This window comes from Pollicipes pollicipes, unplaced genomic scaffold (assembly GCF_011947565.3).
Source record: "Pollicipes pollicipes isolate AB1234 unplaced genomic scaffold, Ppol_2.1 Scaffold_4881;HRSCAF=5763_pilon_pilon_pilon, whole genome shotgun sequence".
Classification (NCBI taxonomy): Eukaryota; Metazoa; Arthropoda; class Thecostraca; order Pollicipedomorpha; family Pollicipedidae; genus Pollicipes; species Pollicipes pollicipes.
The window spans coordinates 1556197-1572135 of NW_023596576.1; the positions used below are offsets into that span (position 1 = coordinate 1556197).

The 15939-nt window shown below is 52.2% G+C and overlaps 2 protein-coding genes across 2 annotated transcripts; both read right to left on the reverse strand.

Annotated features, from left to right (window-relative positions):
• Positions 1-6655: 6655 nt before the first annotated feature.
• LOC119101117 (protein lethal(2)essential for life) lies at positions 6656-7613 on the reverse strand. The gene has a single exon (XM_037224389.1). It carries the CDS (start codon positions 7543-7545, stop codon positions 7087-7089), a length of 459 nt encoding a protein of 152 aa, XP_037080284.1. The 5' UTR covers positions 7546-7613; the 3' UTR covers positions 6656-7086.
• A 5186-nt stretch (positions 7614-12799) lies between these two features.
• LOC119101740 (uncharacterized) lies at positions 12800-15482 on the reverse strand. Its single transcript, XM_037225156.1, has 2 exons — positions 15468-15482; positions 12800-13669 (listed from the first exon to the last, which is right to left on the reverse strand). The coding sequence occupies exons 1-2, from the start codon at positions 15480-15482 to the stop codon at positions 12800-12802; spliced, it is 885 nt and encodes a 294-aa protein (XP_037081051.1).
• Positions 15483-15939: the final 457 nt, after the last annotated feature.

Here is a 15939-nt window from a genome sequence, read left to right on the forward strand (position 1 = left end):
GCGCATTCAAGGGGCGCAAAAATTGACACCCGTGGGTAAAACATCAAATTTGGTCAGTTCTGGAGCATTGCCATCGTCATTTAATAAAGTATGTTCTTTAGCGCCAGTGCCCGGTACTTCCGGGAGGAGCCCAACAACCATTTAAAATCGCTGCCTTCCCGCAGCTTCCTGGAACGGCCTTGAAGCAGCGCCATTTGTAGGCACGAGCATTGTCCACTATGACAGGCAGGTGCTGTCTCGACTAGTGGCTGGTTCTTCTCTAACAAATGATCTGTCTTTGAGCCCAAATCGAATTTCAAATCGTCATTTTAGATTTTCAGAAGCTATGAGACTTATATGAAGAAATATTACTAAAATACCAAAGCCCTTCTGCTGTCCCGTGCTCATCCTCAAGTGATGAGCTGTTGAGGCTGAGCGCGGCTGGTGATATTGAGTACCGTCAATATAATCGCTGTGTAGCGCCACAGCGCCGTTTAATCAGCACCTCCATGTATACTGAAAGTCGTTCACTCAAAACAATAGCTTTGAGCTCACAATACCAAAAACCAGGAGCCACAAGCATGTGTTCCTTAATCAAGTGCAAATTATGGCCGCAGAGTAAAGTGAACGAAATTCCGAAGAAATGAGTCTCGGAGAAGGATGGGCGAGATTCATGGGCTTGCCCCACCCCTTCCAATGAAAATGCGAAGTTCCACCCCCGGCCCACAGGATACTCGTGGCTCGTTGTTCTCGACGTTTATATAGCAGGGGCTGATCCAGGAATTCACAGAGACTGCAGGGGCCACGAAATGGTCAGTGATCCTAACACGATGGCGGTGTCCCGAGCATGTATGGGCTTCCAAGACCCAAATGTGGGCTCACGTGCGGTACTGGCGTGCTTTAGTATATTGGGCTGAGAGCCTCTACGCAGCATCCTGACGGCATTTGTTCATCAAAGCCCCGCTTTAATGACGCAAATATGCCCTCGCCTTCTGCGACTATTACCGCTACTGCTGTTGCGTTCATTACCACTGCTAAAAGGTCAAGGAAATCGGAAATCACAATGGGAAGTCATTTTAGCAGATTACTGTTTGGAATCCCCACATACTACTGATAATAATGGGCTAACAGCCTGATACTAAGACTAAACAAAGCCTAAGACTACTAAGACTAAAAGTAATGCCAGTATTGCCTAGTGCCTATGAGCCCCCACAGTCTTCAGGGAATATTTACATGGTGAAGGCTCCTGGACAGTGGAGGAGATGCACTTGCAAGAAGCGATCGAGAGACAAAAACATCAACGCCCACCGGACCGACTAGGGACGAAAAGAACGGTCAGTAACGAAGGTTTTCATTTAGGATTCCGTCCTTCTTTCAAAGTTTTTTTTTGTCTCGCTAAATAGTCCTGAAGTACGTAGCGTCACATTATTGTGACAGGCTGTATTTTAACACGCCAATGACTGCGTAAGTCAAAAAAGCGCGACGTCATGTAGACTACAGGCTTTCACGGATAGATTTGTTTGACCCGAACCACCTGCTATGCCCATGAACCCGTGCGTATAGCCACCTGCAGCCCACTTGTACGTTGCACCCGCCCATTATCTGTTCCCGCGCATTTTCCGGCATAAAGGAGCTTTGAAGAAGTTTACAGTCTTCCTTGGTCGTATGCGTTGATAATTACAAACGCGCCTGTGAATGGAGCGAATTATGGCTAAAATAGGCACACACAGTAGAACCGCGTAGTATCTCTTGAACCATTTACCCAGCTTTACGCAAACGAGCTACCTATATCCGTATCCCTACCCCAAAGTTTCCGAAAATCTGTACGTTACCCAACCAGGTATCCATTCCACGTGGACACCCCACAGGCGTACCCAACGCGTGAGGTCCTCTGACGTACACGGAGGACTGCGAGCCGGTGGCGCAGATAGTTACATCCTACCAATCACAAGCCGCAATAGTAACACCCTAGGGTAGGGAAATTACCCCAATACACAAAGCGTTTGTTGCGCACACGTTCATCATCTCAGCGCTTTTAAGCTCCGCGCGTAGAATAAAATAGTAAGTAAGCCAGCACAGCAAGCCAAAGCTCGCCACGCAGGTACGACGACACCAAGCGTATTCACATCCATGACAGCGCATCAAGAGCTGGGCCACGGCAAAAGCAGCAGCATCTCAGCGCCGCGCTGGAACAAATACGGAATACCTTGTCAGACCTACTTGATCGGCTCATCAGGTGCGCCCGAACCTGTTACTATTGTAGGTGCGAGTAAAGGGTCAGTGCATATTGGCATCATATGCAATTTAGGCATTTACACTGATGATGATGCATATAACAATTTTACATCGCAATTGTCCGTAGCATTTAGTTTACATAAGTTCGTCAGGATAAAGAGCATGGGATGTTAAGTCCGTGACATGGAAAGTGCGTGATGTAAAACTTTGTAATGGTGAAGGTAACTGGTCAGTGGTTTGTAAGGTAACGTGTTTGCCCGGGAAAAGAGCGGAAAAGGTATGGAAAAGCGAGAAAAGTGTGTACGTATGGAAAAGTGTCTTACGCATTTGTCTGCGCACAAATGTTCGCATTCAACTGTTCGAAGTTCGTATGCAGATGCGTGATGTGTGTTTGAATGCAGGTCCCAATCCCTGTGGTCTGGATCGGATGCATTATCACTGCGGAAGTTGAAAATTCACAAGTTACAGATATCTGACTGGCACAAATTGCAAGCTTAAGAGGCCTCAAGTCTCAGGGTGGGACGGGGGCCGAAGCCCAGCGAGATCATCACAAGGAAGTCGAAAAAGCCTGCTACGGCGCTAAAAATGCAGGCCTGGGGGGTGTAATCTAGCCCACCCCCACGGGCGCTCCCGCCTCTGGCGGCGCCCCTGGTTAACACCACAGCTTTGTACTTTTTAGGCCCTGTTTTCGCGACCTGGTTTTAGATGTTGTTTGCGAATTCAAGGAGCGTCTCAGCCTCCGTAGCGTGCTGTCATGCTGGTTGGGATCCGTTTAAGACATAACTACAAAGCTTCGTGAATGCTTATGTTCCCTACTTTGTTCTCCGTATATTGTGAAATAATAATTATTCTCCAGTAAATTCACGTGTGCATCCATAGGGGATGGTGGGGGAGGGGATCAAGGGACATGCTTGGTGACTAAGTGTTTGGCGGGGGGGGGGGGGAACTTTCACCTGAGCTGTGCATTTGAACCAGCTTATGAGAAGATCCACTGTTCAGAGTTTTCTGAGATATCACAAGTTTGATCAGCCCTTGAACGAATTCGGGTTCAAATAAATCACAAAAAATTGAACTAAAGAACTAGTTATTCCATACAGTTCAACGGAAGACCTTCCGCTATAGTAATGACCATGTTCTGCAATCATAAGGAGCAGGCCTGTCAATGTTATTGGCCTCTTCATAACCCTCGAATTTACTGGTGAGACAGAGACAACTTCCGCGGTGGCTGGAATCGAAACACCGACCTTTCAATCGCGACCTAGATAGCACGTCATGACAAGCAAGTTTCAAGTAGTGTAGCTTAACTTGCATCATTAGATGTTATCGTTTGACGTGTCTCATACCATGTATCCTGCTAGCACCATATGCTGCACGCGATTTGACCTTTACTTACCACCTCACCCCTCTCCCTGATGGGACCAAAGGATAAACAACTGCGCTCATGCCCAAAATATAAGCTGACAAGCTGATATTGATAGTGGTTGGATACCAATGTACGGACGAACACCTGCACTCGTATGTGTCTCGCCGTATAACATATGAACATATGCCATTCGTACTCGCTTGAAATATGACACTCGTATATCTGTTGCCGTATGACATTTTGCAGCACATGCACTCGTATGCCTCGTGTTTTGCAAAAACCTTTCAAAAATATTGGCAACGCGAATGCTACTCCTTGACCTTTGCAAAATGGCGAAAAAGTCACTTCTCGATTTGAAGAGTATTTGGTGACAAATTGAATGGTCGTTGGTCGTTGAATTCGTCGTTGACGGACCCAGCCATGTAACAAAATAATACTTCCAAAATTATTATGTGCTCTAAGAGGTGGTGAATTCGGAGTCCGTTTGCATCCGACCCAAACTTGCCCCCGACGTAAGCGGAATATACCTGAAAATCGCTCAGCCGAGATGTTCGCCTTAAAGTATCCCGCGTACACCAAATTTCACCGAAGTCTTGGAGCACTCCTCATAGGAGTACAGCCTATGCACACGCATTGCTATAAGGTCAGTACGTGGAAGCTTTTGGTACGTACCTTGGTCCAACAACTTTATCCGTTACAAACATTCATGCTCGTATCATTGTGAAGGGTGGTGTGCGTAAAATTGCTGCGCGAATGAAGAATGGCGCGCGTACAATTTTCACAAAGAATTGCGTACGTACAGTTGCTTACGAAGAATTGCGTACGTGCAACTGTTTACGAAGAGATGCGTACAATTGCATAGGAACAATTGTGCACGTACTTAATGCACTGGAACGTTTTCTATGCGAACTTTTGCCCTGACGAACTGTTGTCGATACGAATATTTCACATGCGTACTTATGCAAACGTACTTCCTGCACACGTATTTCTTCATACAATCTTTGTCAGTCGCTGTATGTCATGGAAGGACTTTCGTGCGCTTGTGACACATTAAAATCAAATATGAAAGAATAAAACGTTCAGCACAAGTTTGGGTCGCGCCTTCTCCCATTGCCAAATCCTGCATACACCCTGCTGTTGTAACAAGATACATAGGCGAACTTCGCCAATTCTGTATTTTTTGTTTTGGTTACGCTAAAACCTCGATAACAGAGCACCATTTAAGAGCCGAGTGTGAATGTAACTCCTGCAGGTGAAGTCAAAATATGTGAGGCAGCTAAAATCCAACGAATCTATTGTAGCCCCAGAGCCCGAACAGCGAAACCAGGATTTCCCTATCGGAGGGGTGAGCAGAAAAGTCGACTAAACACGAGCTGGCACGGATGAAAACACGTCTTAAATGTTACTGGGGTTAAAACAAAACTAATTTAATCTGCTGGAAATGTATTAGGGCCCAGACGCAGCAAACCAGTGGTGGTTACGCCAGTGTGACAAACTCTTGCTTCTTTTGCTGGAGACAACCAGGGATCCCTGGGACCCGTCTGGTCACGGTAGTGCGTTGAACCACACAATGTCTTTAGGCCTCTGTGTTTTTAATCGTTAGCCACGCCTGGGGTGTTGGACCGCCCCCCCCCCCCCCCCCCCACCTCCCCCTCCCGCTTCCTCAGCTCCATTCACAGTGCACTGATTTTGTAAAAGCATCTGTTCAATAATGATGTCGGTCATAAAATGCTGTTCATGACATACGATGCCATTTGAAGCCATCGCAAGATGTGCTTCCTTGACACGGTCACCCCATTCCAGCTTAGCAGCAAAATCCCGTGCGTGCTCGAAACCAAACTTGCAGGCGCGACTGTCAAGGTCAGCGCTTTTGTGGGCAAAGACAGCGGTAGCATCGCTGCGGATCAATAATTAACGCCACCGAGAAAGCAGTGCCTAACGTTTGGGTGATGCAATAGCGAACACTTATTGATTGCTCACTGATAATTCTGAGATGTGTGCGTATCGATTGCAACGCACTGTGCCGGCGCATTAGATGCATGTAAAAGGAAACTGCCCGTGCAAGATCAGACGGGTTACAAAACAGCGCTGGGCCCATCGATTTCCTATGTTGGCCATGGGGGTGCCTCCTCCCCCGGCGCTGAACAGCCAGCGCCGCCACGCGAAGAGTCGGATCGCCATCAGGGCCCGCGACCGAATACATTTAGCTCCCGATCACCTAGCTCAGTGCGACGACACAACTGTCTTCAGTACTTCACTGTCCCAGTCTTGACCTCGGCATTTGAATGCAACACTCCGATCAAAGTTTGCACACATTCCAGGCTACCCCCAACCGTCCTCGAATTGCGTCAAGCGTGGTCTGCAAATTACGTCATGCATTGTGAGTCGTACATCAACCACCCCCTAGTGGCGCACTAATTGGGTAGGCCGGCCGACCCCTTAAGCATAAGTGTTGAGAGTCGCGACCCATGAAGTCCCAAGAGTAGTAACGTCCACTTAGCCCCGAATTCAGCTAGTCGGTCCAAAGACAGACGTGTCACTTGCCGCGAAAGGAAGCCAACGGTGTCCAGCTTCGCAATTTTAAAAGAATTAAACATTACTTGCGACTGCATTCGAACTTAGCACTACGTTGCTCAACCGTTGCAACCCAATGTAAACCGTTGATGAGCGTAATTATAGTACCCCCATCCCATCCCCTTACAATCCCTTATTCCCGTTCGCGCGTAAAAGGCGTTCTGGTTGGCTGCTTTGTCTTCGGAGCAGCGCCCAATTAACCTAATGCGTCAGTATTGTCCCGTTCGTGCACCAAACACGACAGTCAGGGAGAGACCGCAATCATTTCATTTTGAAGGCAAGTTCACACGTTTTGATGCTATTTTGCCGTCTTCCAATTATTGTTGGTGCTATGTGTTCTGAAGTAGTCACATTATATGAGCCCTTTCATTCCGAAAGACCCGTTCATGCTCAAATTATCGTCTTCCTCGTCCAGAATCCACCGTACCCCTTGTTACAACTCCGTTGCGTCCCAGTAAAACCCCCGCCCCCTCCATGTGTATAAGGGGCCGTCCACGAATCGCGTTATGCGTTGAGTATTTATTAGATGGCTCATAACTTAGGAGTGACAGGGAAGATCTTCGGCGTGGTGGCGATCCAGTGTGGACTGCAAATGTTCATAATCTATTTACAATGCGGCCTGCGCGTCCAAGGTTCAATCACGACCCTCCGGAGCTTACCTTGGCTGAAATTCGTTTTCAACAAAGGTCACGCCGAACCATACAGCGCGCGAGGACAACTGGAGCCTCACACACACGGCAGGAGAACAGGATCCAATCACAGATACGTCCGGCGAGATCGCGGCAGAACGGCAGGCATGTTCACAGCGCTAACATTTACAGACACAGCAAAGCGTATCGCGCAATTGGCTCACTCGGTCCATACGTGCAGCAGTTTGAGCTCAGCGCCCGTGCTCACCAACGGGCCTTCTCCTCAGCATTTTCCGGGCCCGAGCTTTAATGCTTCTTGTCCCCGTCGTCCTTGTCGACATTGTAGGTGATCCGCAGCGGGACCGGGTCCTCCTCTTTCTTTTCTTCATTACGCGCTGGGCCCTCAATCGTGATGGGTATGTTCCTCACCCCGTTAGCCAACGGCTTCTGCGCGAGAGGAGCTTCCAGCTTTAGATGACCCGAGCTGGTTAGCTGCGAGGTCAGTTGATCCACCCTCGCATCCTCTGGCGCCGTGATCTGGCGCACCGTACTGCTGAACGAGTAGCTGTTCTTCGACTTCTCTTCGTGCTCAGCCCGGACAGTGATGACATTGTCACTGACCTTGACAACAACCTCGTCAGGCTCGTAGTGGCCCAGGTGCATGGACACCTGGAACTTCTCCGGCTTTTCCTGGTCTTGCACCTGCTTCTCATGCACATCAGCAAGTAGTGGAAGCCCCATCCACGGCCCAAGCCAATACGCCATGTCGCCCACAGAATGTCACTGTACAACCTTCGCTTACGCGACCAACGGCCGGAGCCGCCCACCACGGAATGGACCTTCCGACCAAACTGTCGTTTAAGTATACCTGTGCTTGGCCTGCGAGAAATTTCCCGTCGAGCCGTGAGTTGATCTATTTCTCGGTGGTACTCGGTTGTACTCGCGAACGGCGCGCCACCACAGCTGACTTACCATTGGATCCTTGTGGATGACGTCAGCAAAATCTCAGTGTTCATTGGGTAAAGTATGACGTCTCGCCTATTCAGAGCGCCCTGAGGAAACAGGAGGCTTAGTGAATCGGGAAGACTCTGGTAAGCGTCGGAGCTTTTGCGTCGGTCACATCGAAGGCACAGCCAGCGCTACGAAATGCGAGGGCTGCTTACTGCTTTTACTGCTTGGCGGCTTGCCCTGGATTAGCCGAGAAGTTTCGAAGCGATGGCGGCCTCACAAGGTGACTTCACAAGCAGAGGCGAAAATTATCGACTTCGCCTGTTATATTGAAATCGATGCTCAAGGGGTTTACAGTACCACTAAATTTCTGAACCATTGTGATGCTTAACTGCGAGATTGATGTTTGGTACAGGACGCGATTGTCAATGCAACAAATAACAAGCACAAAGGTAGCGCGCAGAAGAAAGGACGGCGATGCTGTTCAACTACAAACAGGATCTCTACTGAGATAAAAAAAACGCGTTACGGATATCATGATTGAAAAAAATTCATTGGCACGTACGTGCCACGCAAGTGCCTTGCCATCACTTTGCGGTTTGAGAGTGCATCAGTTTTTATTGTGAACCGTCGTCCTGAAATGTGCCCTGTAGGAATACAACAGGTGGTCAATGCCTGCTGTAAATTCGATCGACCTCCCCTTCGACCATTCCTGCATGTAGGTCACGTGGGTTCTGGCCTCAGGCTACACGAGCTGGTCGGTGCCGCTGTCGCCTCGTGTGGGCACAGCGCAGCCAGACAGCTTATGGCGCGCCACCGGTAAACACTGACGCTGATCGAAGGGGATGCACCCGTCTCCTCTCCCGAGACATCTGTAGGAGGGCTGTAGAATGCTTCGTGGCATCCTCCCGCTGTTGTTTGTATCTTGTCTCGCGTCTTTCTGAAAGATACTCTGAAATTGTGGGGTCCGGTTTATGTCAACTGAATGATCTAGACCAGTGTTAGCTAGATCCTAACGAAAACGTATTTGAGTATGATATTCAGTAAATCTCCAAATACTGACTGGCTGGAGGTGTCACGTCCTCTAGCACGTAGCCCGAAGGCTCGTACAGCGTGAGTAAAACAGCTCAAAAATTCAAAAGCCAAAAAAAGACCTCTAGTTCGCAACAGCTGACATCAGCAGAATCCGCTGCGGATTCCGCGGTCCTCACGGGTTGCGGACCAGAGAGAACCGTCTTTTTTCTCTACCCACAGTTTGCATGTCTACGGGGTTAAAAGAGTTGGCACTTCCAGTTCGCAGTTGCTGACTACAGACTATGCAGCAGATATCCAGGCAACCCGCAAGGCATGAACAGACCGACAGTTGTCAGACATGGGCTGGTGGCTCTACATCATATATTGAACTGCCCAGCAAATCGCAATATTTGTTTTGCTGATTTCTGTTGTGTATACATGTACACGTAATGGAACAAAATTACGTAAGTTGTTAGGGGCATTTGCGAGAAACATTATGCGTATATAGTTAAGACAGTTCTGTGTAATGAGACGCCAAGTATTTCACCAAAACTTCTCTGTATTTTAGTCAAGAATACAATCGCACGGGCCTTCGCTCTCTTCAGCTCCGACGCGGCAACACTTGCTCGTCACCGTCGCCTGTCACACCGGCACCATCATCAGCAGCCGCACCAGCACTATCACCAGCATCAGTAGCATCCCAAAAGTGATCAGCATCAGCAACCTCTCCGGCCACAGGCATCCTCACGAACAGCTGTCATTGTCATCCGCGCCTCCGTCACCGGCTTCGCCTGTCTCGGCAGCACTATCGCCCCTACGACGCAAATTTCGTACATGCCACGGTACGCCGTCAATTTCCACCACTTGGTCTGAGATAGTGCCTGACACCACTCCTGGCTGTGACGTCTCCGTACATCGCGTCCCCCGACGACGAACCCAGACAGTATCTCTAGCAGCATACCGATCGGTGTCACATGGTTCTCGCGGCTCGATAGTCACCGGCTGATCAGCAGCGGGCCGCACACAATCCCGCACAGGGTACACATAGACAGCGGCCGCCGGCGCACTGGCCGCAGTCTCAACGTCACGCGGCGTCACGTTCGACAGGTGCACCGCCTCGGCGACAGAGCACTGCTTCCTGGCGGCAATGACCTTGACAGTGCGATGATTTTGCTCAACAGTGCCATCATCGCCGGGCTCATGCACGGCTCGGAACCGCAGGCGAATACTCCATCGTGCCGCGAATGCCTGAAACTGCCTGCTTCGACGGACGGTGTCATTGTCGCATAACAATTCCACAGGTGCACCTCTCTCCAGGAAAATCTGTCCCAGCAGGTCAACAGCACAGCTAGCACCTGGACGGCGAAGCAGCCGCCACATACTGAACCGAGATGGTCCACAGTCCACTACTGAGAGGTAGCACTGCCCCCGAAAGTGAGTCACGTCGATCGCCAGCCGTGACCACACATCCTGCACGTCCAGCGATCCGTGTGACTAAGTCACCGGCGCTGGGTCGATAGAGCGACAGGTGTCGCAGCGATTCACCACACTCCTCACCTGTGACCGGGTCACTGTCGGCGAAACGTCGCGCCGAGCATAAAACTGCGTCCGTCGGATCCCTGGATGACCGGCACGAGCGTGGATGTCAGCGATCGCCATCTCAAGGTCGGCGCGGCCGTCTGTCCCCCGATCGGTGGAACCGTCCATGGGTCCTATGTCGACTCTGTGACCATCGGTCGTCACCCGATCTGCTACGACCGCACAGCCTCCGACCGGCGTCGCACGCTCAAAGGTTGAATCGTCACGCAACCAGTCTCTCGGCACACGGCTCAGCACGTCGGCACGATTCTCAGCACTACGCACCAGCGAGACAAACAGAGTTATGTCCAGCTCACTTCCAAGCTGCTGAATGACACCGACCCGGCGCCGAATCAGCATCTCTCCATGAGCTTTGGTGCGCAGACGGGCCCGGCCACTCAGGGCGTCATCTATCCAGCGGTGCACAGTGACCGAGTCTGGAGATCGACGACACGCATGTGCCACGCAATGGCCAGATTAATTCCTCGCTCTGCCGCGTCTAGTTCTGCCATGTTGATGTGCGTGCAGTCGTCCCTCCGCAGCCAGCACCCGTCCTCAATGGCATCACCCTCGGGCGTGGTCAGCACAACTCCTGCTGCCACTGAGCTGACATCTGTCCAAACCACGGCATGGTCACCTCGCACGCTCCAGGTGCCGCGTGCCGGGTCACCCTGGGTCAGCCGGGTCGCGACATGGCTGAGTTGTTCTCGCAGTGTCTCATCAGCTGTTCTGTCGTCCCAGCCACGCGTGACGGCGTTCGCACGACGCTTCAGCCACGCTGTGGCGGGACGGAGCCAGCCGCAGACTGGCAGGTGTGCTACCAGCCACGCTGTGGCGGGGCGGAGCCAGCCGCAGACTGGCAGGTGTGCTACCAGCCACGCTGTGGCGGGGCGGAGCCAGCCGCAGACTGGCAGGTGTGCTACCAGCCACGCTGTGGCGGGGCGGAGCCAGCCGCAGACCGGCAGGTGTGCCACCCAGCTGGCCGCACCAGGAGAACACTGCACGGCGCGTCAGTACTATCGGCGGCGGGCCGACCGGGTTGTCGCGCCTCCACAGGCATTCTCCCCTGCTCCCGTGAGACATGCAGGCCCAGCAGACGAGCCCCAGCCGCTGCTCGCTCAGGCGGCTTACTCTGCAGCCCGTAATTTGCCAGGCGGGCCACGACGTCATCGGCGCTCATGATGTCTTCGTTCACCAGGATGACGTCCACGTAGGCCAGAGCGGCCCGCTCCACGTCTGGGTTTTGTTCAAGAACTGTCCGGACCACTGCCCTTATCACCAGAGGGGCCACGTTCGGCCCAAAGCCAAGCCGTGTCAGACAGTATCGATGGCCGGGAATCTGCACAGTTTGGAAGGCCCACAGATGCTGGTCCACATGCACCTGCAGGTATGCATCGTGCAGATCCACAACCGCGATATTCTCTCCGTGCCGACGCCACCTCCATTCCAACTGTTTCTGAATAGCCCTCCAGAGTCTTGTAACTTTTCATTAGATGTTGAGAAACGATCCTGTGTGATCCGCGATCTTTTAACTAATTTTCCAACAGGTCATTTGCAATCTGGAATTTGTTGAGCGGGTTCTCACGGGCGGCTTCGAAGCGAGGTGCCTTATCGCGGGACCGTCACTGGCTCCGACCGTCACTGGTCGGAGCCAGTGACGGTCAGTTTATTTGATCCGTACTTTCATGTCATGTCTCAGACACCAATTCTGAGACTGGCAAATGTTTTAAGTACGCACGGCGTGTCTTCGATGATCGGATAACCACCATCCACCAAGAGAGTCAGTTTGAAACAGCGCCTTGGTCAGCAGGGAGTGCAGTGCAGGGAAGAAGTAAGTGTTCAGTGAAACAGACGGTCATTGCGCGGGCTTATTCTGCACAAATTACCCAATGAACAGGCTTTGCTCCGATGGAGTGGCGGCTTTCGCAACAAGTTTTTCTTATCAAAGCTGTTCTTGTAAACCGCTCAGTAAAACGTATTTAGAACAGACAAATGCGAAGATAAAACACATACGTCGCTGCACGTAGTAATGATATTTTCTCCCTCCAAATGAACCTGTGCCGCCAGACAGCCTATGATCCTCTCTCTTGACACTACATAAGCCACAGCGCTTTTCTCAGTACGAGCAAACTACAAGCCACTTCAGACAAAACCCACCGGGACATAGACACGTCAGATATTTCGTGACATAACGATTGCTCGAAAGGCATACTCCCGATTCCGCCACTGCAAGCACTTCAGCGAGCTAGGCTAGCATGCACAAATGCTGACCAGCTAGGCATCATCCCTGGCTCAGTCACAACAACCGCTGCATAGTACAGACTCAGCCAGGGGCGCCGCCAGGAGGGGGGACGGGCTGCCCTTTGGGCCACATCTTTTCACCAAAGACCCCGACAAAACGTCGTAAACCGGTGTGACGCGTTCTTACTTAGCTACCCTACCCCTAAAGAGGCGTGGCAACAGCACCGAGCACATGACCTCACTTCTCACACTGCACCGCAATATGGACCGCCTGCGCTTCCACAGCCGTGTCTGCAGGCTCCGTCCGCTTTGTAGGCTCGAAAGACGGTTGCTTGACCTCCTGCTCGGCCTCTAAAGTCTCTTCCCCGGTCTCTGGAGCCCCCACCCTGACCTCTGGAGCTCCCGTCTTGGTCTCTGGAGGCCCCACCTTGATCTCTGGAGCCCCCGTCTGGTTCAGCGCCGGGGCCGTGATCGCGGCGACAGGGGCCCCGATCACCACCTGGCCGGCACGGGTCAGGAGCGAGGTCGCGCGGTCGGGGTCGACGCGGTGCGGCAGGACGAACTGCCGCATCAGTCGGTAGGTGGGGCCGCCGTCGCCCGAGGTCTCGTCACGTGCCGCCTGCGCCATCACCACGCCGCTTTCCAGCTTGACGCTCATCTCCGGCTGAAAGTTGCTGACATTCATCGAGACGCGGTACATTTCCTCCTTCTGGACAACATCGGCGGCGCAGTTCTCTGTCGCGTTGGTGCTGGGACCTTCCACGACGGCCTCCCCCTGCGCGGTGGGAGTTGCCTCCCCTGAGATCTCCGACTGCCGGTCCGCTGCCGGAGCGCTGCCCTCAGCAACAGCTGACCCAGCGTCCGGCTCTGACGTCACAGCCTTCTGCTTCTCGCCAGCTGAGCCCACGGCTGGGGTGGGGACGGCAGGCGACGTCTCAAACACCCGCTGGCCGGCACAGGTCAGCCGGGAGGTCACCCCGCCGGCGTCCACGTGCTCCGGCAGGTGCACGCGCCGTACCAGACTGCTGATGATGACGCCGCCGCCAGACTGCTCCCGGCGGTGAGCGCGCACCGTAACCACGCCATTAGCCAGCTGGACGCTCAGGCCCTGCGGCCGAAAGCCGGCGGCGTTCAGCGCCAGCGGGAATCCCTTCGTCCTGTCCGCGTGCTCTGCCTCGTTCTCCAGCTTGGTCTGGCTCGCAGTCTTGCAGGACGAAGCACGTGACCGGCCGCCAGGCGAGCCCGCCCACCTCGGCGCAGTTGGCCCACAGGCTCCAGAGGTGCAGCGGGCGGCACGCACCGCTCTTGCGACGAGGCGCCCAACGGCTACACCGTGGCTCGGAGGAAAGCAACGCATCGATCTTGGCCGGAACTTCCCGTTGGTTTCGACGCTCACCAGTCAAGCACTCCGTGACCCCGACCGTCGCAAACCCCACGTTTGAATGTTGACCTGCGTTACAGCTTGTGGTATAAATACGTCTGTGATGAAGTCTGGTGATTTTCAGAACTTTATCGTGTTGGATTATCATGGTTTCTCTAGATCACTTCAAAATGTCCCACGCCACACTTTGATTAATCAGCACTCAGGATTATATGACATCAGTGCAATAGCACCAATGAAAACTAGCCCAGCTGGTGGTGGCAGTAAAATATGAGCACGGGTCAACGTGGGCTAGCTTCTCGAAGGTTCCAGCTGCGTTGAGTTCTTTCGACAGGTTTGATAATAGTCAGGCGTATCACAACGCGACAGAAGAAAACGACAAAGTCGTGTAAGAAAGGTAAAACTGTTAACCGGGCCAGAAGGACACTTACGTAATGCTGCGGGGCGATCACAATATCGAAGTAATCGAACAGATCATGAAAGACCGTTTTCAGAAGGTGCACATGACCAACCCTGCGATCACGTGGAAGCTTATGGCGAATACGACGATGTGCTTTGCAAGCCTTTACAGTACGCCATTAAATTACAATGGCAGAAAAAGCGAGGACATACACACGAGACTCATATGCAATAGATTTACAGGGGCATCGGGCTGTCTTCGTGCCCATGACGAACGAACTGCTAGAGGCAGATGCATTTGACTATGGAGCCGATTACGTAGAAGTTGACGAGGGCGATGCATATGCCAACCTTAAGCGGCTCCACTAGAGAGGACGCCGGCGCTGAACGCGAAGCGAGACTTCCGGATCCCTGTGCAGGGGCGCGAGGCCACCGGGGACGCGAACAGAAGGCAGGCGAGCAGAACTGAAGCGAGCGTGGATAGCGGAAGGGCTGGATGGATGGCGGAAATGAGAAGGTGGACGGCGGTGCGCAGTTTGCGCTTTGTTTTGCACTATCGACAGCGAGAGCCACCGAAGTCGTTTTTTGACGTTTGTGACGGTCTTGAATAGTGCGTGCTTTGCCAGGAAGAGCAAGTTTGTTTGGTGCAGTCACTAGGACGCGTTATCCGCATCTTGTGCTAGTATTTTAGTAATGTTGCGTTTTTAGCTCGGGGCGAGTGAATCTGTGTTTGTGCCTAACTTGTTATGGCTGCGACTGTCAAATGCACGGACGGGTTTTGCTTTTGCGTTCGAGGGTGCGTCTACTCGCTCTTGCGACCTGATGTGTGATAACTCCGCGTTGTATAAAAGCACAAGCTAGCTTACTAATTTGACTAATTTACTACCAAACGGAGTGACTGCCTGCCACAACCCGATGGCTTTGTGATGCAAACATATAATATGACAATCCCCGGGCCTTCTGCAGCGTCGAACCCCTTACCATGTCATCGCATTGGATATAACAGTAAAAGGACCAAATCGTGCCGCGGTTCTTACAACTAAAAGTGCTGTCAGTAATGCTCAACAAGTCGGCTAATCCTCCCTCCGACAGCCATTGAATGATTACAGGCGTGCTTTAACTTGACCTGGATCGAGGTCATGGTAGTCTAGCGTCACAAAGGCTCCTGCTGCTGGGGTCTGTCTGCGGAATTAGTTGGGCTGAACCCCGGCTCAAGGTCACACCGGTTCCGGCAGCAGACAAGGTCGATGATGGAACTTTTGCGGGATCCAGCGGCAGCCCCACCCCAGGTCGAGTCCAGTGGCTCGCAGTATGCCGTGAGGAGAAAACAGGATTGCGCCGTTCGATTTCGATGCAATGCTGGTGAAAACTGTGGTTTTCTGGATGATCGCCAGCTTTCCTGCGCGCGAGGTCAAACTTCGGCGATGATCTAAAAACTCTGGCGAGAGAAACCATTTGATGCCTACCGTACAGGAATTTGAGAAAATGTTCGGCACAAAACGAGCTGCCAAACAGGTGGTACTGTAAGGATAAAACTGATGTACTTTCACTTAGCCACATTGGACAAACATGGCTCCTTAAAAAACTGACAAAATGGG

Bases quoted from the DNA above. Each gene is read 5' to 3' on its own strand.
- LOC119101117 (XM_037224389.1), bottom strand. From the start codon at position 7,545: ATGGCGTATTGGCTTGGGCCGTGGATGGGGCTTCCACTACTTGCTGAT.